This window comes from Boleophthalmus pectinirostris, unplaced genomic scaffold (assembly GCF_026225935.1).
Source record: "Boleophthalmus pectinirostris isolate CB_2022bp ecotype Guang Dong unplaced genomic scaffold, ASM2622593v1 HiC_scaffold_14, whole genome shotgun sequence".
Lineage (NCBI taxonomy): Eukaryota > Metazoa > Chordata > Actinopteri > Gobiiformes > Gobiidae > Boleophthalmus > Boleophthalmus pectinirostris.
The window spans coordinates 10,575,740-10,603,082 of NW_026571047.1; the positions used below are offsets into that span (position 1 = coordinate 10,575,740).

Sequence of the window (27,343 nt, forward strand, 5' to 3'; positions counted from 1 at the left end):
TTGATAAATACAAGCTAGATAAGTTTAATGCCATACTGTGGAACATTCCAGCACTACTGTAGTTCTCGCTATTTGTTCCTGTGATAGCTATATTTACATTTAAACTCTTCAGACTGAATCAGTGAAACACAATTTGCAATGAAGGAACCATAACCTGCCTGAAATGCTTGAGCTGTGCTGCTGCGTTCACAGCTCATATTCCTCTACAATCAGAGGGAGAAACATAATACTGTCTTCCATTCAATTTACAACTTCATTTCATGCTTATGGTTCTTATCCAGAAACTGCCATAAACCATCAATGAATCCCTAGCTATAGCAAACCAAGCCAAAAATCAGGTATTAGCACAGTTAGTTTGAAAAGATACACTATGTAACTTTCCTGGTGGAGTTTGAGGCATCTGCTTGTCTTCTTCTGTGTTACTACTTTGTTTGTTTGTTTGTCCCACAGTATGACATTACAACTGACATTACACTATCTGCATGTATTTTATTATCCATGAGTTTTTGACTGATGAGAAGTTAGCACAGTTGCCATAGCAATTAACAATTCAAAATGTTTTATCTTTTGAATGGGGAAAAGTCCTCAAAATGGCACCTTTAAACAGGAAGAGGAAACCCAAGAATGTGTATTCACTGCTCAAAAAATACTCTGAAAATTATGCGTTCTTACTGTGAGCGGACACTCCACCTGAAAAGTGTGCACCTTTTGTATTCTTATTGGTCTTTAAAAAGTCTTGAGCACCTTTGCACTGGAATTTCATGATTTAGATCGAAAAAATAATGTCTAAAAACAGACATCTCCACAGCGTCAGTGCTCAATATAGACTGATTTGGTGCAGCTTGTCTCCTACTGGCAGAAGAGAGAATTACAACAGCAAAAACATCTAAACTGCAGCAATAATGAGCATGTTTTGATGGCAGAAATGCTTAAAATAAATCTGGTGATCATATATGGACTTAAAAATTGCACTGCGCTTCTTTCTATGACATCACAATCCTGGGAAATTTCAAGTGGTGTGTTTTGTGAGGCTGAGAGGCAAAGGACTTTTGACAGAGGATTAATGAAACCAGAGGGAATCATGTGAAATGGTATGTGTTTTAATGAGGGACAATATTCTAACATGAAAAACTCAAAAAAGAATTAAGAATTAAAAAATTGCGTAATATGTGTCCTTTAAAGAGTTTATATTAAGCTATGTTCTGATCTATGTTACAATGTTTCCTCATCACAAACATACCTGGAGTTGTGTTTTGTTCCATTCACACAAGTTTAACACACAAACCCTGTGTACTTAGTTCTTCTCTCAAACGGAAAACACTCTGTTCCACCTTGTGATGTCATGTACAGGAAGTGCTCCATTATGCTTTTAAACTCCATACACTACACACATTCGTATAATAATTTGTATGATTCCAAACTTGAAATTGGCAGTCTCTACTGAACTGAAGATAGCTGTAAACTTAAAAACTACCACTTCATGACATCACAAGGTTAAATGGAGCATTTTGAGCTTTGGAGATGTAGGCAGATGAATAATAAAGAGTTACTCAAACATGTGTGAATGAAACAAAACACAACTCTAGGTATGTTTTGGATGAGGTAACAACATCCTAACATGACTTACAGGTGCGCTGTGTAACTTTCTGGTGGAGGGTCTGACACCTGCTATCTTCATGAAAATGTCCCACAGTATGCCATTAAACATATCTGTTTCCATGCAGACAAGCCAACAATGCCTCCAGGCCAAGTTACAGGCAACATCTGTGGAGAGGTGAGCTCAATCACTGTAGGAATGCATGTATTTTATTTTTATTTTTATTTTATTTGATCATCATCATCATCTTTATTCCGGACTCATGGTCCATTTTTAAAACAGACAAGGACAGTGACAATACAAAGCAACAAACATTTATGTTTTTAAAAGACAACCACACCAGTGTCACCACATATTGGACTGAATGAGTCTCATTTTTGTGAGTGACATTATTATTTCATTGTCTGATTTGTTCAGTCTGCAGATAAAACTACATTAGAATTCTAAGTGCAGTTTGCAAAGTGTTCACTCGTGCAGTAACAAACATCTCAGTCGCACTCGTCCATCGTGGCCTCCTCAAAAGCACACGTAAAGCGTCACTGTAGGCACCTGCCAAAGTGCATTCATCCACCTACACGTTATCAACAAGCCACAAACGTCACTATTCTGCGCTGAAGTAGGTGAAAATTGTTAATGAACTCTGTGTCACTGAAGCACATCACCACTCACCACTCTTGGCTACGTCTCCACATCCACACGTTCCTTTCAACGGACGTCGCTGCCGCTGTTCAGCAAAACGCCACGGCCAAAAACCTCGTCCTTCTCCTTCTCCTCCTTAAAACAAGTAAGTTGTTCATGTTCTGGCTCCGGTACAAGAGGAACTTTAAAATCTCCAGGTGTTCAATGCTCACGTCCATGTTTGGACAACTTCCGTAAACACAGAGCACGCTCGCTGCGGTTGACGTCATCGTGTCCTCCAGTGCACATGCGGGACACTTTCGGGACGTTTACTGTTCAAACTGGAGTCACATACAAGTCGCATTTAAATGGAAATGTGAAAGACCTCACAAAAACATCGGATTTCACAAAAAAAATTGGAATTGAGCATTAAGCCCTGCAGTCTGAACGTAGACTTAGATGATTCCAGTGCCAAAAACAAGTTTGTGATCCCCAACCAGAACACTTACACAGTGCATCTTTAAAGCTTACAAGAGTCAGTTTTGTGTAATGCAGGACTTTTAACTCATTGCAATGCTGGCATACTTGGTTGCTGTTTTGTATTTTATTTATATTTCGCAGTTATTCCATTATGCTTAGCTGTCCTCCTCTGGCTTGTCTTCACCAACAAGACTAATTGCCTATGTAAAAATATGCAAGCCTGATACAGTAACAGACCATAATCTGCTCATACATTCAAACCCACTGACAAATATTTGGCGTGGAATCTAAATACTGAAATGCAAATCGCTGCTTTTGATCAGATAAAAAAAAACAAAAAAAAAAACACATCCACATCTTCAGACAGAATTTCACGACGCAAATTTCCACCACGTCAGTCTAATTTAATCTGAAACGTCTTAATTTCTCAGACCTTCATTTGCGTGTAAAGACGATACAGAAGATTAAATCACAGATATCATTTGTAATCTATATTATCATCAAAGGTTATATTTAATAATGTCGTACAAGTCAGACGAGATTCAAAATGAGATGTGAGAGACGGGAGCGCGGAAAAGCAGGTCACAGTTCTGTACTATTTTTGCAGCCGCCGTTTTCGTAATCAGATTTCACAAAGGTTTTCAGCGTGGTTTATTTTAGATCAATCTCATATATTATCTAACACTGAAAATGATATATAGAGCTGGCTTCATTGCGGCGTTTTTTATTTTTATTTTTATTACAGACTTGATTGTATTTCTTGTCAATTTTTACTTCGCTGTTTGACAAAGTTCGCCATCTGCTTGTCTCTATGGCGATGTTATTGCTTTGCCTGGAAAGTTACGCGGTTGGCATTAACGTCTTTATCGTCATGGAGACAAGCAGGTGATGAGGCCAAGTTAGAGGTCAGATCTGTGGAGAAGCAAATACACAGTCCCTTCCCCTGAAAATTTACGTAGTGCATCTTTAATACTTTCAGCGATACCTAAACAGTTTTGAAACATTTGAAATCAACGTTAAATGCTTTATAGACTAACCTACTATTATCACTTTAAGTCAAGGCGTATTTTACAGAACTATGCTTGAAGTTTGGCTTAATTTGGGAGGGAGAGGAAACCCAAGAATATGTAGTTACTGCTCAAAAAATACCTCGAAATCATGCGTTCTTACTGTGAGCGGACCTTGCACCAGAGAAGTATGTATCGTTTCTATTCTTATGGACCTTTAAACATCTTTGCACTGGAATTTCATGATTTAGAGCTAAAAAATAATGTCTAAAAACAGACACAATTTCACAGCCTCACACACAGCTTGACTCCTACTGGCAGAAAAGAGAATTACAACAGCAAAAACAATTAAACTGCAGCAGTAATGAGCATGTTTTGATGGCAGAAATGCTTAAAACTAATTTATAGACTATAACTTACTATTATCACTTTAAGTCAAGGCATCTTTTACAGAAATATGTTTGAAGTGTGGCTTAATTTGATATTGCATATTCACTACACCATTGTTCCCCAAAGATGGATCGCGCGAGATTTTTTTTTTTTGGGGGGGGGTCGCATTATTGCCTTGTCACGATCTACATGTAGATCTGCAATATATAGTTCTACAGACTATTTTGTTCTAATTTTGCTGGTTCAGTTGAATGTTGAAAAGAAAAAGAAATGGGCTACATTTATTGTCCAAATAGGCGACTTATGGATCCTTTTATTGCTGCTTCAGTGACTGTTTTTCATTGTTTAAAACTTGAGTAATACTAGTTGTTCAGAGAAACACGATCACTCTCTCTAAAAATCTTCAAATCAGGCAAGAAATCTCGGGGTATTAATGGATTCAGACTTGAACTTTAACAGCCACATCAAATCAATAACATCTGCAGCCTCTTACCATCTAAAAAACATAGCGAAAATCAAAGGTTTACTGTCTAAAGCAGACTTGGAGAGACTTATCCATATGTTTGTCTGCAGTAGGTTAGACTATTGTAACGGCTGCTCACTGGTCTCTCCAAATGAGCTGTGAGACGCAACATCCAGAACGCTGCAGCTCAAGTCTTGACTTGAACCAAGAAGTACGAGCAGATGCGTCCTGTGTTCAGGTCTGTGCACTGGCTCTTGTGGCTCATAGAATAGACTTTAAAGTGGCTCTGTTTGTGTACAAGTCTCTCCATGGCTGAGCACCAAAGTACTGTACATCTGTGATATGTTAGTGCCATATGAACCATCTCACACTTTAAGGACTTCAGGGACCGGCTTTCTGCTGGTGCCCAGAGTCAAGACTAAACATGAGGAGTCAGTGTTTCAGATTCATGCAGCTAAAACCTGGAACAGTCTTCATGAAGATGTGAGACAGACTCTTCTTTGACGCTGTGTAAATCCAGGCTCAAAACAGTTTTGTTCATTCCGCATTCTTCTCTCTAATTTATTTTTTAATTAATGCCTCTCTCTCTTTTTCATGTTTAATTTTATGATGATTATTTATGTTTTGATTAGTTATTTTTGTGATTTTAATGTTTTTCTTATTCTGTAAAGCACTTTGAATTACTTTGTGTACGAATTGTGCTATTCAAATAAACTTGCCTTGCCTCAGTCAACAATAAAATATCCTCATTAATGTTCAGTAGTGGTCAAATTCACCTTTATTTTGTGATTCATAAATAATGTCTCTTGACTTGGGTTGCGAAGGTTTGTGACTTTTAAAATATGGGACCCCACAAAAAAAGTTTGGGAAAACACCGCCCTGTATAATCCAATTCTATCAATAAAGAAAGTGTTCTCCTGTCAATGGTTACAATAGCTTTGTTGGTCAAGACTAACACAAAGGTTGCTGGTTTGATTCCTGCTAGATTGTGCCCTTGACCGGGACACTTTACTTAAGCAAATCAAGCCAATATGTTGCACACCCGGGTTGGGATGGTTGGGATGAATGAAACTGTGAAAAGAGCGTGTAACATTGTCCATTCTTAACTCACTTTTGGGTCAGTATGAAATCTTTGAAGAACTTCTGTTGGTGCATTTTTTAATATCTTATGGTCATTTTCAAGCATGATTTTCTGTATTTTAGTTGAAAAAAAACGACAATATATTCTTTACTGTGGGTCGGTGTCAGATTGGTCAAAAATAGGGACACCTGGGACATTTCTTCTGTAAAACTGGGACAAATCAATAGTTTTAGATAAATCTGCTGGGACAGGGGACACAGAGCTCAAAACTAGGACTGCCCTGAATAAATCGGGACATCTGGTCACCCTCGCTCAGACCTGGGCATTGTACAGCTTCTGGGCCACATTGGTTGGACCCTTTGATTGATTCTGACCGGCTGTTTAAGATCATTTTGAACTACAATATAAACATATTTCATAATTTTACGTCATGCATGGACTAAAGCGGCATTGCTTTTAGTTTTAGAGGTGTTTTTTGAAGTACAGTTTTTGGAAGGCAACCTCACTTTTTCGTAGTCATAACATAAACTCTTACCAGTCTCACCAGCTTGTCAAAACAATGCTATTTACTGCTGTTTATAAAGATATACAACTAATATTTTGCAGAATTTAGATATTTTAGCCCGGCCTTCCACAACATTTTCTGTTTCTCATGTGGCCCCATGGAAAAAATAATTGCCCACCCCTGCTCTAACTGGTCCCAAACGTTGTACACAAACCATCATTCCCAATTGCTGACTAAATGTTGATTGAATAAGGCACCTGATTTCTTAAAAGTAAAGTTAAATGAGTTTTGCCTCAGTACATATATATTGTAAAAGCAGCTCATCCTGGAAGTAAGACTGCTGCACTGTTAGCATTCTAGTTGCTTTCAGCATTACCATGACAAAACTCAGCTGAAAGTTGTGAAATGGACTTAAAAACGCATCACAGTGAACAATTGCGATTGCATCAGTAAAGTGAAAAAAGAAATAACTTTGGACCACTGAAAAACCCTCAAAAATGAATTCTGTTTTTCGCATTTATACTACAAAATCAAATACGCCTCTTTTTAGCTTCTTTTGAGGAATACTTTGGACTTTTTAGCATGAGAAGGCATCTGTAATTGGCCATTTGTGCTCAAACCAAGCGACCTCCTCCTCTTAGGTCTGCTTCAGGGGCCTTTATTATCCGGTGCCCTGAGCTTTGGCGGGGGCTGGGGTTCGATAGACTGACCTTATAGAGGCGCTCGGTGGGACAGTGCAGATGGATATTGATTGACAGCAGTGTGGCTTATCTGCTCGACCAAGGACCACAGGGAAAGTGGCAGAGGCAATTAAAGAAAAGAACGAGAGCGAGAGATGGGTGGGATGGGTTTAAAACAGCGTAAGGAAAGTTAAAAGTTGCATTTAAATTTGCCTTGTTTATGTGAAAATATGCTCAGTTAGAAGTCTGTATTGATGACTGTCAGACTGGAGGTAAGACTGACTCAAATTTGAAGGCCCTATATATATATATATATATATATATATATATATATATATATATATATATATATACGAAATGGACTCTTGGAGCTTTAAGGCATGATATAATGTAGTTAGGTCATTAAAAACATATCTGGAGTTGTGTTTTGTTTCAGTCACACATGTTTGAGTCATCCTGTATTATTAGTCTGTCTACATCTCCAGATTTCAAAATGATCTGTTCCACCTCGTGATGTCATGTAGTGGTAGTTTTCAAGTCAACAGCTACGTTTTAATTTTTGTTTAGTAGAAATTGGTAATTCCATGGTTGAAATCATCCACATGATTGTAGTTAAGGTGTATGGAGTTTAAAAACACCGTGGAGCACTTTATGTATTACCACATGACATCATAAGGTGGAACAGAGTGTAGAACAGAGAAGACCTCAGCCCAAATATGCAGGATTTGTGTGTTTATATAACAACTCCATGTATGTTTTTGATGAGGAAAAAGCATTATAATTATAACATAGATCTGAAATAGTGAAATAAGAAATGTAACTGTGCATTATTCCATGAAAATATGAAGTTAAAACATATTTTGGAACATTCTCCATGGAAATGGTATGTTTTATACCGTACTGTGGAAGATTATTAGCCAAGATGGCGCTACCTAGTGCCTCTGCTCAATTTCATTTCTCTCCAGCGACTACGTCAGGAATCAAAATAAAATAGACGGTTCGCAAATAACCCCAGAAGTGTGAATTCGGGCACCAGCCAATCAGCGAAGAGTCATACATTCTGTGTTGGCAATATTTCACGAGATCGAGGATTTAAAGCCTGAATAAAGAGAATGTTTGGTGAATTTCATTAAGGGGAAAGATTTTATTGTCCTTCTTCGTACGGGGTTTGGGAAAAGCTTAATATACCAGTTAACCCCGTTAGCGCCACATTACATACGTCACGACCAAATAGCAGCGATTGTTTAAATGATAAAAAGTACCCGCCTACTGTTGAGCGAACAAAATCTAACGCTGCGAGGTCAGACAGTTTGTATGAAGTGAAACGAAGTAAAACGAAGTAAAACCGGCTGATGAATCAGGCTAGAAGGTTATAGCCAAAGGAACAACTTTGCCATGGAAACAAGTTGAGGCCTCATCCATTCCAAGTACAAGTCAGGTTTGTGAAGATGCTCACAGTAAGATTGTGTGTTTTTGCACATTTTTCTGTGCAATAAAAACACTCAAAAAAGGAAAAAAAAACAAAACATCCTTGTATTTTAGTCTACCATTTCTATTTCTTAAGAGTTACACAGTCAATTTATTTTGCTAGATATGTTGTGACCTCATGGAATTATTTAGGCCCAATTTAGCTTACACTGATAGAAAAATAACTTAATTAAAGAAAAGATTTTATATTTTTATAGAGGTCTAGAAAATGAAATGTTAACTTAACTTTATCCACGTATGTACGCCTCCCCATCTCCTTCGCTTCCTCTATGACATTTCCATCATTCCTAAACAGTAATGCCACTATCAGCTGACAGGTATCCAATCTCATCACCATGGCAACCTCTTTGAATCCCACTTGTGGAATGGAAATGTGTCAGTCAAGTGTGGAGCCCGGAGAAGAGGGCTGCCTGACCACACTTCAATTACACCTATATGCAATCAGATACCGGCCGCTGGAAAACCCTGGACCCAGATTAGCCTGCCAATGATTCTCAGCGCAGGAGCTGGAGAGGAGGTGACAAAGGCACGGAGGCAGGAAAAAAAGCCGCAAATGAGAAGATGTACAGAGGTTAAGCAATGGCGAAGATTGGAAAATGCTCGGGGCAGGGGATAAAAAGGTAGGCGGTATAGAAGTAAAGGAAAATAGCATGAAAGCTGAAGGATTGAAGTGGGAAGTATTTGGTCGATGAGGGCTTTCTGAAAATGTCCACAAAGGAGCTAAAGTGGCTGGAGAACTTGGCAGCTAAAAGGTTGAAGTAGTTCTTTTATTGAGCTTGGAGCCAATTCAAGCCTCACCCTGAAAATGTACTGTATTGTCAATGGGAGTAGTGCAAAATGTCCTCGTAACTTCGCTCGAGACATTTCACATGACTTGCCGTCATTTTCTGAAGCTTTTTATACTTTTAGGAGCATATCTTATAATACTACTTTACTACTACTACATGTGCAGGTGTTAACAGTTACTCAATCCTGAAGGTTAGAATACACACAGAATGGGAAAGCACTCTAACCAAGCTATAGTATAAAAGTGAAATGAAATATACATTCTAAAATTGTGATCTAATAAATGTAAATGATTAGCTATAAGTAAAAAAAAAACAGTACATTATTAAACACTGAATACAATCTCATTCCTGATGTGAATAATAGAAAAATAAATTTAAATTCTTGGCATAGCATGGATTTGGATTTGGATCAAAATGAAAGATGAAGATGTGGAGATGCTTGCTCTGGAATGTCCCAGTTTGGCATTAAACATGTCCATCTTGCATTTACTCACTGACATAACATGGGTTCTTGCTTTCTTAGTATGAGTAGGCTCGCCTCTCCACAGATTTGACATGTAATTTGGCCCTTTATCTCCATAGAGTAAGTTCGTAGATAAGTGCTATGCCATACAGTGTAAGACTCCAGGTACGGATGGACATTCGATTAAATTTTCTTAACGGGAGGAGAGATGCATTGTACCAGGTTGTAGCACCAGTGCTAATTTCCACCTGTCGTCCCAGGGCAGATTCATTGATTGATTGATTGTATTTAACTGACCTGGGCTATCAACTGTTCTTCCTGGAGACCTGTAGAATGTTTTGAGTTGATGGGGGAAACCGGAGCCTGGAGGAAACTCATCCAGACACAGGGAGAAACATGCAAACAACCTTCTTGCTGTGAGGCATGAGTGCTAGCCACTTAGCCACCTTCTTAATCGATCGTCGGGAGAATTAACAATTGATTTCCGATCATTAACATTTTTATATACAAATTATCATCATTATTATTACTATTACAAATCTGCATCTCTAATGTTAAGGTTCATGTAAAAATTGGGCGCTGTCTCTGTTTCATTAAATAAATAAATAAATAAATAAATAATGTGTTTAATGCACCTTTTCAGAAATGAAAGTTAAAACTGCATGGCTAATTTGCATAAACAATAAGCAATGAAAAAAACAGCTCTTTCCTTTGTGCCCTGATGTAGTTCAGCTTCTGTCACACTAAAGGACACAGTTCAGTGGAATATGAGTGTTCTCTCTGTGACAGAGGGATGTTGATGATGATGATGATGATGATGATGATGATGGTGATGATGATGGTGAGGTGTGTGTGTCGCATTGGAGATGGTTCATGTTTTCAGATCATATGTGTGCAGGTTTGGCGCAGCTCTTTAATTAACATAATTTCATTCACTTTATTTATTTTGGCTACTGTTGTGATGAAAAGACTGAGAAGTGTTTGTCTTTGTATAATTGCACCATAACGAAACCTGATCATACCCGGGACACTGATGTGCATGTAAACACACTCATTGAATGGTACAGTGATCCCCAAGGAGGTGAGCCAGAGCTGAAACATGGAACTGTGAGGCCACAACTCCAGTGTTTGTGCTGTCAGACGCAGCCTCATCTCCTACACACAGCAACCTACCTTCAGTTTGTTGATTAAAAATGAACATGATCGACCAAATTCTTAATGAACAATTATCAATTAGTCGACTAATCGTGCCCATCCCTAAATCCAGGCAACATCTTCATGGAGAGAAGCTGGTGAAGACCCTCCACTTGAGAAGTTACAGAGTATCTTTTGATCCTGAATCAAATCAACACATTTTAAAATCACAATTTACTGACTGCATGCCTATATGATATAACAAAAATAAAGGCTTCCTTGTCCCTTTGATCATCAAGACATTAAACATGTAAGGTGTATTTTGTGTCTAAACATTCCATAACATAAAAAACAAACTGCAAATATCACAATTTAAACCAACACATCACATTTATCACATCTGTTTATTCGAGTACTGTATGTATCTTTTGTCACAAGCGATCGCTCTTCGAGTAGTAGTAATAGGTTTGATAGAGCGTTCTGCTACACTGCTCATCATCACCATCAGTCCTGCATTATCCTTCCTCTTCCATTTGCACCACTATATTCTCCACAGCCTCCATCTGTTGGTTTAATGTCTATGAGATGAAAGAAATATGTAGCTCTAACATCACCGGGATAATGCCTGCCAGAACGCACTGCGCTTTTTATTAGTTACATAGCGCACTTTAAGATAGAACTGGTTATTGCGTTGAACATTATTGAACATTACTGAACATTGCATTAAAATTCATTGTAAGAATATTTCTAAATGAATAAAATAAAGACAAAAGTAGCTGTTTAAAATTCTTGACATGCAATTTTTCTTGATCCTGGACCGAATCAAGATAATGAAGACGCCAAACATGACAGGTGTTCTTGTGTCTAAATATTCTCTAACATCAAAAGTGCACGTATCATAACTGAAACCTACACATCACATTTATCACATTTGTCTATTGTAATATTGTATCCTTTTGTCATAATTTCCACCATTTTATTCTCCACATCTCCCATAGCGACTGCAACCTCCATCTGTTGGTTTAATGTCGACGAGATGAAATAAATCACCGGAATAAACATCACATTTTTCAAAACCTTTTTATGCCTTTGCTCAAATTCCGACAGTGTGTGGACTCTGATGGTGCCTTCAATAATTTGATGAATTTGATTAACCTAATGAAATTGTACATCATGGAGCATTCTATAAAAATGTCAAAAATAAAAAAAGAAAGCATGGCATGGTTTTATCATAAAGAATATATAAATAAAATATGAGATTTAAAATATGGGTTTATGGGATTCGGTGTAACAAAATTAAAGCTTTCCAAGTTCCTTTGAATCCCAAGTCAAGGCATCAAACATGGGACTGTCACGATAACAAATTTTGAGGTACGATATATCACTAAAGAAAATACCAGAGATAAATGATAATATTGAAACTAACTTATGCCACTGACACATTAACCCAAGAAAAGGATAATCTCCAAACACCTATAACACTGAAATGAATGACACATTTTAAACCAAGTCATAAAGTTCAGCCCTCTGCAGCTCAATTCTAACCGCAGAACATAAAAATGACAAAAAGTTCATCTCTAGTGATAAGAAAGAGTCCCCCTGATAAATATTGACAACTAAAAATGATTGTTCTCTTCACTCTGAGGGGGAAGAAAAGGGACTTTGAACAAATATGGGCACCGTTTTTGGACATAATGGGGATTGAACATTGGTGTAGAGAGCGGGCTGAGGGGTGGGAGGGTTTTTATTTAATTATTTTTATTATAGTAAATTTTTTTCTATCTTTCTGGCTTAATTTTTGTTGTGTGTTAAAGTGATAAAATCAACAACAACAATGATAAAACTAATGTTCCAGCTAAAATATATTCAACGACAAGTCCATTAGGGTTGGGTATCATTAAGAAGTTCCCTATACAATACATACCTCGATACATAGGCCATGATACAATACATACCTCAATAAAGTGCGCTTTCGATTCAATACAACATATTTCAAATCAATTCAATATGGTTCAATAAAAAATAATGGCTAAATCATAGGTGTGACACTAAAGTCTTTGTTAAACCACATTTTGTACAAAGTGAATATAAAACACATCCATTTTACTCATTAAAACAGTGAAAATGTCAAATGTGTTTCATAAAAGAGTTTCCTTCCTTTGAACATGCAACAAAACTGTAGCGCTGTAACAAAATAATTTAGTAAAATACACCAAAAAAAATACTCCTGGTGAAATCGATACAGCAGAGTCCTGCACGGGTCCATTTTTGGAGACCCGCACCTGCCACACCCGCACAGTACAGCACTGCACCTGCCCATTAACGTGTGATTTTATCAACCCGCCCGGACCCGTCTGTGCCCATGATAAATCACACACAAATTAAAAGTATGCTAACTGAAGCATCCATCGGAATATGAATTGAAAAGTTACGACTTCAAGAATTACAATCACGAAATGAAATGAAATGAAACGATTACGCTTTCTTCATTACGAATACGAATTCACAGGCACGACTTTACTGTCATCACTTCACAGACATTATTTACTGAGCAGAAGAAACATTGATCGAGATGCCACACTTTTGCCCTGCACACGCCACGAACTGAACTAGGATTAAACAAGGACTGAACTAGGATTAAACAGGACTAAACCAGGACTAAACTAGGACTAAACCAGAACTGAACCAGGACTGCACTTTGCAAACACCGTGCTCCGCGGACTCTCTCTCTCTCTCAAGATTAGACCTGGTTTAGTCTTGGTTTAGTCCTGACCCACCCGTGTGTAATTACTACCTGCCTACATACCCGCCCATAAAATCCAGAACGTTAAAACCCGCCCGTTTCAGCAAATATTTGCCCGTACCTGTCGCAGGTACCCGACCCGATGCAGGACTCTGCGATACAGCAGTCCCCGATATCGATAATGTACAATTACATTAAACGATACCATATATCAATATTTAGATATTTTTGCACACCCTTAAAGCCCTTATAGTAATTATCATGACAGGTCTAATCAAACATCTTTTTTTTTTTTTTTTGGTCTAAACATTCCATAACATCAAAAACGTACATATTACAATTTAAACCAGTTTACAATTCATCACATTTGTTTTGCTTTCCTCTTTCATTATCACCATTATATTCTCCACATCTCCAGATAACGAGGGCAGCCTCCATCTGTTGGTTTAATGTCTACGAGATGAAAGAAATCTGTAACCCTAACATCACTGCAATAATGCCTCCCAGTCGCAAACATTGCCATTTTTAAAACCTTTTGTATCTTTTTGCTCTTGGTGTAACAAAAATAAAGACTTCCCAGTCTCTTTGATCCCCAAGCTAATCAAGATATCAAACATGACGGGTGCTTTTTGTATCTAAACATTCCATAACATCAAAAGTGCACATACCGCAAGTCAAACCAAAACATCACATTTATCACATTTACGTTCCATTTCCACCACTATAGTCTTTGCATCGCATCTGTTGGTTTAATGTCTAAGAGATGAAAGAAATTTGTAGCCCTAACATCACACGAATAATACCTCCCAGTCGCGAACATTGCCATTTTGAAAACCTTTTTATCCCTTTGCTCAGACTGTGACAGAGTGCGGACTCAGATGAATGGCGGATGCTGTCAGTGGTGGAATTGTCTCCTTTAGTGGCGCGTCTGGTTTTGGAGTATCGCTGCTAATTCTTGAGTGCCTTTGTTGTCTTATCCAGCGGGATTGACACAAATATTCCTCCTGGCTTTTGTTCGGCTCAAACCACCACATTGTCTGGCTTCTATATTTGCGAATTACAAAATTACACTTAACAATACGCATGCAGGGGTCCGAGGCTTTTGAATGACAGTGCTTATCGGTGGTAGGCGTTTCTCATTGATATGCAAATGTTTTGGTTGCTTTTTAAAATATGTCCACTTATCATTCATGCTTTTCTGGGGGTCTTAAAATTTCTCCTGCGGTTACATAAACGGCTAGCATGATTACACAACGCATGCTTCCAAGGCACAAAGAGCTATTCTGCGTAAACAAGCATGGTAATCTATTATGGTTGGGTCTGGGTGATGAGTCAGGCCAGTGAATGCACCGTGATATAAGGGAAGAGCTTTCATGTTTTGAAACAGAAGAGACACAGAAAGACTAGGGTGAGATGGGTGAAAATCAATGTACTGCGTGGTGCTGTACTTTTGTAGATGTTCTGAGCAGACCTTTTTGACAGAATTTTTTTTGTTTTAGATAAAGCAAAGAATATTTAAGAAATGTACAAAATGTGTTGGTTTAAACTAATTGGGCCACTTTTCATTAGCATATTTGCACGAGTTGTATTTTATTTTTTTGTCGGGTATTAACAGCTAACTATAAACTGTAAATATAAATGGACATATCTAACCTGCAAGCCGCCGCATTGCAAATACAGGGTTACCACTCTTTTTCACTGACAAAATTTCCAAATTTTCCATGACTTTTTCTAGCCTGATTCATCACTTCGTTTCACTTCGTACAAACCATCTGACCTCGCAGTGTTAGAATTTGTTTGCTCGACAGTAGGCGGGTACTTTTTATCATTTAACCAATCGCTGCTATTTGGTTGTCACGTATGTAATGCGCTGCTAACGAGGATAACTGGTATATTAAGAGTTTCCCAAATCCAGTAGGAAGAAGGGCAATAACGTCTTTCCCCTTGATAAAATTCACCAAACATTCTCTTTATTCTGGCTTTAAATCCTCGATCTCGGGAATCATTACCAACTCTGAATGTATGGCTCTTTGCTAACCACCTGGTGCCCGAACTCGCACTTCCAGGGATTTTGCGAACTATCTAGTGTATTTTGATTCCTGACCTAGTTGCTGAAAAGAAATGAAATTGAGTGGAGGCACTAGGTGGCACCAGCCTGGCTAGACTTTTTCATGACCTAAAGTGAAATTTTCCACTCACCTTATGGTTTAGGATTATAGTTTTTTAACATTCAAAATACTGTCAGTGAATTTATTGTCGACTTTTTAAACAAAAGGCGCATACGTCAAACAAAAGGCGCATAATCATAATGAGAACTTAACAGAACACTGTAGTTGCGTGAAAGAGATACTAAAATCCCATGACTTTTCCAAGCCTGGAAAATGACATTTTCAACTTCCATGGCTTTTACAGGATTTCCATGACCATGGGAACCCTGCAAATAGGAAATGAGCATGGGCGCGTTTCTGGCTTCATTGACTCTGTCTCCAGTTCAGTTTGTATTGAAAAAACATCGCCCCTCTCTCTGTAACAGCTCCTGTCAGGCTCATCATTTTAATGTTGTATTAACCCACTCTACATGATCCTGGTGTTTTTATTTTGCTATTTTGTCCATAAATCAATTCCTAATTCTAATATGGAACTTGGCTTCAAATGTGTCACTTTTCTTCCTAACACTGAAAGCTTCATTTGACTGGAGCTGAAACCTACGGGTGACGTCACACGCCCTTAGTCCACATCTTTATACGATCTATGCTGCTTCCACATAACATATTTAGAACATGTTCATTGTTTTGAAATGCTATATTCGGTGAAAACTACGTATTAACATGTTTTATAACTTCTGTTTTGTTCTGAGTCTTCATGCTAAGTCAGTGTGAACAGTTTAGTATCATGCTTTGGTATATTTATGGAGAATTGTCATATGGGAGCTTGGATGACGTAGGCTTGTGGGCTGAGCATGGGACAGAATTTCACAGCTAACCGTAAGGAGGGTTCGAATAGGGCTCAAGAGAGATTGCTAAATGAATCAAGCATGTTTTTGGTTCATTCTTTAAGTAAATAATAATTTAAGATTGTGAATTTCCAGATCAAGCAACATTTGTCTCCAAGTTCTAACCCTCTACCAGAAACGTTTGTGCACTTTAAATACATTTTTAAAGAATCAACTTAAATATTCTATTCACATCAAATCAAAACACACACAGACCTGGAGTTAAGTGGCAATGAAAACACAAAAACTCCTTTGCGTCGCATGAAATGTGGCAGACCTCCAGACCTGTTTCTATTACGCTATAAAACTACTTGACATGCAGCGGATGCCTTGACAAACAAGCGGATTCTTTTTCTGATAAAGGCCAGACAAATGGCATCTTGTAAGTGTTTGCGGCGAAATCTTTGAGGATAATATCTCCCTGGACCGGACCGAATACCAAATGAGGCGTGCATGGGGTCGGCACCTGTCCAGCAAGCATAAACAAGCCCACACTGAAAAATGCACCAGTCAATCTCCGCTGACTGAGTTATGAAATAGAGCGATGCCAGAAACACACGAGGAGGCACAGTGAGAGAGAAGCAGCTCATTCACATCCAGGGCTGAATTAAGCAGCCTCACAGCTTGATAGGCAAGCTGTTTTGGCCGTCCAGCGTGACCAGTGGGGCTGTGAGATCAATAACATCTGTCAGAGATATCAGCTCCTGTTTAGTCATATTGGTATCACTGGATCCGAATATGCTCGGGTGATAATATGATTAATACCTCTTATGCAGGCACAAGAAATGGTTATAAATATTTAAAGTGCAAGATTTTTTTTTTTTTAAATATGACTTATTTTTGCAAGAGAATGCAATCATGTGGCAGTTTGTGAAGCAATAGTTTACTGTTACTTTATGTAACAGTAAAATATTGTACAATTACTAATGGATAACACTATGTCCTGTCAATCATCATATCATTGTTGCACTGTCTTCCTATGACCTTCTGTATATAACTGAGATTTTATATTTTATTTTGACGTGTACATATACATTTACATAAGTATGTCTTATTTCACATCTGTCTCTTGCTGTCTTTGTGCTACTTATTTTGAATTCATTATTACCATTTATATTTTTCTCTTTGTTATTATATTATATTATGATGTGTGAGCTACTGTGTCCAAATAATTTCCCTTGTGGATCAATAAATTTTGTTGAAGTCTAAATATTGACAAAAAAATAATTAAAAGTAGAGATAAATTCTAAAACATATTGATGACAAGTCACGTGAAAATCACTTTAAAGGTCCTATATTACACAAAATGAATTCTTGTGAGCTTATAGCCATTTTATAATCCTCTTACCTTCTCAAAAACAGACCTGGAGTTATGTTTTGTTTCATTCACACATGTTTGAGTAATCCTGCATTATTAGTCTGTCTTCATCTCCAAAGCTTAAAATGCTCTGTACCACCTTATGATGTCATGTAGTGGTAGTTTTCAAGTTAAAAACCTTTTACCTTTAGTCCAAGTTTCACTGGAGTCAATTTCAAGTTTGAAATCATCCCAATGTTTCTAGTGAAGGTGTATGAAGTTCAAAAACGCAGTGGAGCACAGTGGAACAGAATGTTTTCAATATTTGTGAGTTAACTGTGTGAGTGAAACAAAACACAACTCCAGGTCTGTTTGTCATGAGGAAAAAGCGTACAATACATCAGACATAGTGTAATACAGGCTCTTTAAACATGAATTTAACTACATTTGCTGCTCATGTTCAACCACGAAGTTATGAACTTCACTAACTGTCAAAGCAAAATCTTAAATATAATATAATTGTAGTCCAACACATTAAGCACACACTATTTAGATGAATAATTTTTAAACCACCAGCAGCTCACTTTTGTTAACACTAGAAAGAATATTTAGCAACTCAAAATGTTTTGTAGTGCCATTGTTATTGGAGACAAACTAGATCCCATTAGCACCTTTTTATTTCAATGCCAGTAGCACCGACCAAATATTATTAAAATCCTAGATCAACTGTAATGCTTCTCTCCTCTGAACAAAACACAAAGTAAAACTTACTTATCAGCTACTGCTATACAACATTTTACTGTGTTACTGTTACAGATTTTCATGGAGATTAACCCAGTAAGAACCTTGAATATTTTCTGGTTGTGTTCACTTGATGCTATTGTTCTTATTGACATTATTTGGAGAAAGCTGCAGTACTTGATTTTTACAGTGGAAGAAGTAAAGAGGCAGAGAAGACACTGAACTTTGTGCCAGTTTTGGTTTCATATAATTAGCCCCAGTACATACAAACTGATAACCATAATCCAGGTCAACAAAGCTGTAATTTAATGGCCAAACAGCAAATTTTACCTTTAATTCTGACCTGTCCTAGAATAGACCTAGACCTTCTTGAACATTATAATATTACGTTAACCCAACCTGTGGTATTGAATAGATGTGGATATGCAAACTGACTCCATTTGGTCACACATACTATACTCTGTTCTGCTGTAGTATTGCTGGTACTTGGAGCAGTACTCACCCACGGCCTTGAGCGAGGCGTACTTGTTGAGGTCCTTGCTGGGCTGTTGCTGCTGCTGCTGGTGGTCGTACACATGAGCCAGCTGCCCCAGGGCGGGGTACGGGTGCTGGGGCTGACCCATGCCCAGAGCCCCTCCCACACTGTTGTTGACCTGGCCTCCCTCTGCAAACACACACAACAACAACATGGACGTTATGATCAGGGGGAGGAGTCAGGGTTCATCTGGATAAAGAAATGTCACTTTAGCTTAAAGTGTTTTTACAAACTAAACACACGTATCTGAGTTGGCATAATAACAGTGGGAGGAGCGGAGCTGAGCAGAAACCTGTCCCTGCAGAAGCACTTCTCAAAACTCATTATGATTATCGACGCAAAGGCCACACAGCAGTGTTTTAGAAATACATTTAAGAGCACGCTGGCATTAATACGGACGTTTAACTCAGCGTGACAACTCTATTACGAGCTATGGCTCTGGTAATGGACAGCATGCTGTAAAAGTGGAGCTAAATGGAGTTTGAGATCGCTTGAATTCAGACAGACACAGGGTAAATCCTCAGAAGATTGTACTCAGATTGAAGTATTTCTAGATACAGTGACCCAAACTAATGATAATATGAAGATGTATAGAATAAAAATGCATTGATGACAGGAAATACTATACTAATATAGCATTACAAATTCCCATAGTTGACAACAAGGGTCAGAAATACAATATTAGCCAACTGAGTAAAAGCAGAAAGCAGAACCCATGAGTACTGAAAAAGAGCTAGAAAGAACAAACCCCAGGCTACTGACAAATACTTGCAAAGCTTTTTTAAAATAATTTTATTATTATTTCTTTAATCGAAGATGCAAATTTTAACTTTTTTGCTGAAGACTCTGCTACCTGCTTTTCATTGTGGAGGTAGTACTACTTTGCTTGGAATGTTCCACAATATGGCATTAAACCAATCTATTTCTACAAGCAATTGAGGGCACGTTACAGGTAAGAGAGAGGAGAGCCTGTAGTTTCATTCACACATGTTTGAGTAATCCTGCATTATTACAGCAGTCTGTCTACATCTCCAAAACTCAAAATCCTCTGTTGCACCTTGAGATGTCATGAAGCGACAGTTTTCACGTTAACAGCTACTATTTTGTTCTTTTGTTGAGTGACAGTTCTAGGTATGAAATGATTCAAATGATTCTAGTGAAGGTGCAAGGAGTGTTTCGAGAGAAGAGCTTAGTCTAAATATGCAGGGTTTGTGTGTTTAAAATGTGTGAATGAAACAAAACACAACTCCAGGTATGTTTGTGATGAGGAAACAACATTATAACACAGATAATATGGGTCCTTTAAGTCAGATAAAGTCAATTTCGTGGCCATTTAACCTTGAATTCCCATAAATTCCACTTTTGCTAATTCTAATTCAAGACCTCAGCCCCGTCTTCGTCCTAGAGCGGGACAGTTGCGTTGACATTTCACATTCCCACAGTCTGCAGAATCGTGCCCCAAAATGGCCGCCGTTTATCTCCCGGTTACACCACTGCTGGACCGTCGCCATGGCGCGCAGCTGTCTCCCATTATAGCACATGTCATTCTGCTTAATACAGATTTGGTCACACTCTGGAGGTCATTCAGTGTATACACTCCACATCTGCTGCTGTCTCTGGATTCAGATGGGTTGAAGTTCAAGTCAAGACTGAAGCAAATATTTCGTTTTAGTCCATGGAAATGTGATGCTAATTTAGTCGGTTGAATATATAATAGTTTAAATCAACTAGAAATATTTTATTTTAAAGGTGCACTGCGTAAATTTTCTGATAGGAGGTCTGCTGATTTTATTGCTTTGCTTAGACGTTCTAGCGAGACTGGAGCCACCTAGTACCTCCGCTCAATTTCATTTCTCTCCAGCGACTAGGTCAGGAATCGGAATACAATAGACGGTTCGCAAAAATCCCAGAAGTGCAAATTTGGACAACAGCCAATCAGCAAAGAGCCATACATTTTGTGTTGTCAACAATTCCCGAGATCAAGGATTTAAAGCTGGATTAAAGAGAATGTTTGGTGAATTTTATCAAGGGGAAAGACGTTATTGCCCTTCTTCCTACGGAATTTGGGAACAGCTTAATATATCAGTTAGCCCTGTTAGTGGCGCATTACGTACAGTACGTCACGACCAAATAGCAGCGATTGGTTAAATTAAAAAAGTACCCGCCTACCGTCGAGCGAACAAATCCTTATGCTGTGAGGTGAATCAGGCTAGGAATGTTCCACAGTAGAGCATCAAAAATACAGTATATAGCTTTTGCATTAATTTTGTTTTGAGTTAGGTTTAATACTGCTCTAAAGTACCTTGAAAAACATGCATTCTTACTGTGCTTGGGCTTGCCTTTCCATAAATCTGACTTGTAACTTGGACTGGTTGTAGCATCTTGTATCCTGTTTTAGTCATAATTTTAGTCTTAATTAACTCAATATTTTTATTTAGTTTTTCACATTTTACACATGCCATTTCACCTAAGGGTGCACTGTGTAACTTGTTGGTTAGGGGTCCGTGAGCTGCTTGTTTCTATGGATACGTCATTGCTCTGCCTGGAATGTTCCACAGCGTGACATAAAACAGTTCTACCTTACATTTATTCAATTACAGGTGGTTTTATTGCTCAAAAATACATAGAAAAGCAGATATTCTGACTGTAAACGAGGTTGCCTCTCCACAGATCTGACCTGTAGCTTGGCCCGGTTTGTTCTCCATGAAGATAAAAAGGCTTAATACCATACTGTGAAACATTCCAGACAAAGCAATAACATCTCTGCATTTGACGGACCGTCCACCTGAAAAGTGACACAATGCACCTTTAATACGGATTTGTTCCCACCCTAGAGGTCATTCAGTACACTCACTGTACATCTGCTATCAATTACATCGTCTTTATACACACAACATTCACCGTATTGATTTGGCGTATGGCTGTCTCCCACCTGACGCGCAGTACAGCCCTTCTATTGACTTTTGCATTTGTCTGCACCAATCCTGCAGCGTCAAAAAGTGGGAAAAATGCGACGTTAAATTGACAGTTTGACCAGGCAATACTCAGGCCCATACCCTAGTCGTCGACCCTTGACAACAGACATACGAAATGGAGCGATTAACTCAAAAGCAATAATACGTTTTCATTGCAATCAGGTATTCAAATGTTTTAATTTTAATTTCTTCTCAGTGGATGAACTTTAAATCCACTTTTTTTAATGTCTGAAAAAGTTTGCGCTGTGATTAACTGGCGACTATTCAGGGCCATACGCGCAAAGCAAAGAGAAAGTGACGGCACTGTTGGAAATTTGAATAACCTGACAGATACCTGATTGTGAATTTTAAATGAAATGTCTATGCTTTAGTTAACTTTGTCCGTGGATGGTGCGTCACTTGCTTGTATCCACTGAGCTGTACTGCTTTGCTTAAAATGTTCCACACTATGAAATTAATCTTATCTATTTCCATGGAGACAAGCCGTGACTTCAGATCACATTACAAATCAGCTCTGTAACTCACTCAGGGTAAGAATGGATGTTTTTCAAGTTTTTGATTAGATTTTTTATTTTATTAAAGCACCTGTTATACTCTTTGAATAATAGCCAGACGGGTTTAATGTGACAAGCTGGAGGCAAACTCCGTACAAGAAAACATAAACATAATGCAGCTTTAGATTTATATGAGGTGTTTGATTTTCTGATTCTTCTCACCACTCCAAGACATCAGTGTTTATTCCTCAGAGTGTTAAGACTCGTGCTTGCTCTATCAGACTACGAGATTGTCAGGTGGATTGGTAAAGAAGGAGGTGAATCTAAACACAAAGCTCTCCATTTACTTTCAACATAACCTTAGAGGTATTGTGAGGAGCTCAGTCACACGGGAGGAGGTCGGAGTAGATCTGCTGCTCCTCTAGGTGGACAGGAGGCAGCTGAGGTGACTTACACTGTTCCCCCTGTGACTATTAGATAATAAGATGGATGAACTTACTGTAATGTGCAATAGCAACCTAACCTGATTCATCAGCTGGCTTCAATTCGTTAAATCCGTCTGACCTCGCAGCATTAGGATTCATTCACTCGACAGTAGGTGGGTACTTTTTTTTATTAAATCAATCGCCGCTATTTGGTCGTGACATATGTAATACGCCAAATCCCGTAGGAAAAAGGGCAACAATGTCTTTCCCCTTGATAAAATTCACCAAACATTCTCTTTGTTCCGGCTTTAAATCCTCAATCTCAAGAATCGTTGCCAACACAGAATGTATGGTTTCATCTACATAACAGGTGTCAAACATAAGGCCCGGGGGCCGGATCCGGCCCTCCAAGACCTTTAATGTGGCCCTCGGCTGATTTTCTACTAAAATATTTTAATTATATTTTCTATTAAAATATTGGTAATTTTCTGTGGTGCTTAGCATAACAGTGTCTCCAGCGTCTCTGTACGTGGCCCCTCCCACCAGAGCAGCACAAATGAAGACTTGTCTCTTTCCAAACGCTCTTAAAGGACGATCGTTTTGACTGTTGACCGTGACACCCTCATCAGAAAAATGTCCAAAATGAGAAAAGTGGAGCCGAGTGCAGGATTTTCCAAGAAAAATTTACTTATTCCTATTTGAATACAAGTTCATATTAAAACATTGTGTTGAAATTGCATTTATCTTAAAGTTTCAGGTTTGTACATAATATTATAATATTTTATAAAAGAAACAGTTAATCAGTTATTCTGTAATAGATTTGTGTTTCTCTGCACAAATATTTGAACTTATTGCTATTTTTGGGGTATATATGCCATGAGTTTTCTGATCCGGCCCCTTTGGGATCAAAGTAGGTTGGATTTGGCCCCCGGACCAAAATGAGTTTGACACTCCTGATCTACATCATCTCAACCGCTTTGTTTACTGTTGTGCTGTACCACAATAGGGACCCAAGCACTTTCACATCTCTTCCCTGATTGGCTGGTGCGTGGTCTCCAACTTACAGGGTTCGTGCAAACTGTCTAGTGTATTCTGATTCCTGACCTAGTCGCTGGACAGAAATTGAGCGGATTCTATTAAATTCAACTATTTTTCGCAATCAAATGTCATTTTGTGTTCATGAGTATCTGCGCTTTTCATACAGACATTAACATTAATGCGGAATATTGTAATTTATTGCTTTTTTGTAATTTACTCTTTTCATCAATCCTTTGAGACAATCACTTATATATTAATACTAGGACCATTCTCCTGATCTTGCGTTATGTGTACCTAACTGCACACTCAGAAAAACATGCCTCGAATCTCGAGGGACCCTATGATTCCCAGCCGTACTTCCAATTTTATTTGATGAAAACTCATATGTAAGGTCAACAGCAACAGGAGTGTGGTGGACGTGGTACACGGGGGTACGCTGTCCACCCACTTCTCCCGGCTTGAGATATAAAAATATAACAAATACAACATAGCCTACAACTTAAATGTCAAACCAGAGCTGTTGGCAATGGTGAAAACAACCTGCACAGGCTCATGATTAAGGGTGTGCAAAAATATTGAAATATCGATATATCGTATCGTTTAATGTGATGAAATTTAATTATTCAGTTTTGTTGCTTGTTCAGAGAAAGGAAACTCATTTATGCAACACTTTTGACATATTCACTGTTTTGTTGATTAAAATGTTTGTGTTTCATATGAACTTTGCACAAGAAGTGGTTTAATAAAGACTTTTAGTGTCACAACCATGATTTAGACTTTATTTTTATTGAACCATACCGAATCGATTTGAAATATATTGTATTGAGTCGTATCGAATCGTGAGCTCACTGTACTGAGGTACGTATCGTATTGGCAACTTCTTAATGATATCTCCAGTACTGTCCTATAGTGACCTGCGACATGAGGGGACCAGGACTCAACCAGGACTGAACCAAGACTGAACCAAGACTGAACTAAGACTGAACCAGGACTAAAACAAAAATGAACGAGGACTAAGTGTTGGGATGGGCCCGGAGGTTTGGCCCGTGTAGACTGTCAGGTGACCGCAGGCGAAGGGATTGGCACAGAGCTCTGTAGAGCTTTGTGGAGGTAAGCACAGCCGTTGCCTGATCTCGCTTTGCGGACACCCTGCTCCGTGGGCTTGGGGTTCTCTCTCTCACTCTCAAGTCTAAGATTGTTTCTCATTTAGTCCTGGTTTAGACCTGGCTTAGACCTGGTTTAGTCTGGTTCAGTCCTGGTTTAGATCTGGTTTAGTTCTGGTTCAGTCCTGGTTTAGACCTGGTTTAGTTCTGGTTCAGTCCTGGTTTAGATCTGGTTTAGTCCAGTTTAGACCTGGTGTAGACCTGGTGTAGACCTGGTTTAGACCTGGTTTAGACCTGGCTCAGTCCTGGTTTAGACATGGTTTAGTCCTGGTTTAGACCTGGTTTAGTCCTGGTTCAGTCCTGGTTTAGATCTGGTTTAGTTCTGGTTCAGTCCTGGTTTAGACCTGGTTTAGTCCTGGTTTAGTCCTGGGTCAGTCCTGGTTTAGACCTGGTTTAGTTCTGGTTTAGTTCTGGTTTAGTCCTGGTTCAGTCCTGGTTTAGACCTTGGTTGAGTCCTGGTTTAGTCCTGGTTTAGACCTGGTTTAGTTCTGGTTCAGTCCTGGTTTAGACCTGGTTTAGTTCTGGTTCAGTCCTGGATTAGACCTGGTTTAGTCCTGGTTTAGTCCTGGTTCAGTCCTGGTTTAGACCTTGGTTGAGTCCTGGTTTAGTTCTGGTTTAGACCTGGTTTAGTCCTGGTTTAGACCTGGTTCAGTCCTGGTTTAGACCTGGATTAGTTCTGGTTCAGTCCTGGATTAGACCTGGTTTAGTCCTGGTTTAGTCCTGGTTTAGTCCTGGTTTAGACCTGGTTTAGTCCTGGTTTAGTCCTGGTTTAGTCCTGGTTTTAGTCCTGGTTTAGTCCTGGTTTAGTCCTGGTTTAGTCCTGGTTTAGTCCTGGTTTAGTTCCTGGTTAGTCCTGGTTTAGTCCTGGTTTTAGTCCTGGTTTTAGTCCTGGTTTAGTCCTGGTTCAGTCCTGGTTTAGTCCTGGTTTAGTCCTGGTTTAGTCCTGGTTTTAGTCCTGGTTTAGTCCTGGTTTAGTCCTGGTTCAGTCCTGGTTTAGTCCTGGTTTAGTCCTGGTTTAGTCCTGGTTTAGTCCTGGTTTACTCCTGGTTTAGTCCTGGTTCAGTCCTGGGCACATGTGTTGTAGCCTGTGTTTACGTTCTGTAGATTATTCTGAATGGTGTTGATGTTAATAACATGATTCCGCATCATTTCGATTAAAACTGCGTACCCCCGCTTAAAAAATCCCCACTTCACCACTGAATAGAAATCGTATATTTATGAGAGTTACACTTTTTCGAAAATGGTATCAACTTGCAAATTCACAAAGATCAGTCATTTTCCACAGTTACAAATCAAGTTCTAACCACTCTGCCTTGGCACAAACATTATACAAATCTACTGTGATGTTAGAAGCCAGCAAAACCATCCCCAAAACCATACACTTCAACGTATTTCCTCCAAACTTTCAGAAATGTTTTTATTGCGACAACATAAAGCCCACCCTTAGTTTGGGTTAGTTTGGGTGCTTTCCGAGCCAGCATGCTAACTGCAATGGAACAGCCTTTGCCAACCCCCCTTGCATATTTATGTGACAGTTATGAAACAAAGCCAGCAGCCTTTTCGGATGATGCAAAAACACTTCCTTAAAAATCCTGCTACAAAAAATGGACACTGCCAGGAGGATACCAGACAGAGACTTTTAAGTACTCCACCAGTGGGTAAAAGTACGTCTAATCTGAATACGCTTTCTAGTCTTGTTCCGTGGTTGCACAGGGCCAGTCAGATAATTGCAAACTGCTGTTCCTAAAGGCAGGGGTATCCGCGCTAAGTGAAAAAACAGTATTTTAAAAGCCCCAGCTCTGCCACAAGATAATTTGAGAGGTGTGAAAGAAGTTAAAGGGGAAGACAGAGGCCAGTGAACGTGAAAGAGAGAGAGGGGGACTGAAGAAATGAACAGGGTTTTCAAAGGTTGGTCGACTGGGAAAACACAATTTGTATGCGGAGTGAGCGTTGTGGATCAGAATGAGTATTGCAGAATCTTTTTTTTTTTTTTTTTTTTTCTTCGATATTTTGCTTATCTTGATGATGGTTTTCAGAGGAGCTTACAGCAATTCATCAGAAACATGCCTGGAATCATGTTTTAGTGCATATTTAGTGCTTCTCTTAAACTGAAAATACAGGATACAGAAATAAAGGAAGTGCTCCACTGTGTTTTCAAACTCCACCTTCACTAGAATCATTTGGATAATTCAGCCCTGGAACTGAGAATCTTTCCTGAATTACCTGACGTCACAATGGGAACGGAG

At 38.7% G+C, this 27,343-nt stretch overlaps 1 protein-coding gene across 1 annotated transcript in view; it reads right to left on the reverse strand.

The window, feature by feature from the left end:
• Positions 1–27,343, reverse strand: part of shisa9a (shisa family member 9a) — a 142,728-nt gene that overhangs the window by 10,896 nt on the left and 104,489 nt on the right. The window contains exon 3 of the mRNA XM_020924424.2: positions 18,970–19,131. Within this exon, the coding sequence (XP_020780083.2) occupies positions 18,970–19,131 (162 nt within the window). The remainder of the gene's footprint in view (positions 1–18,969; positions 19,132–27,343) is intronic.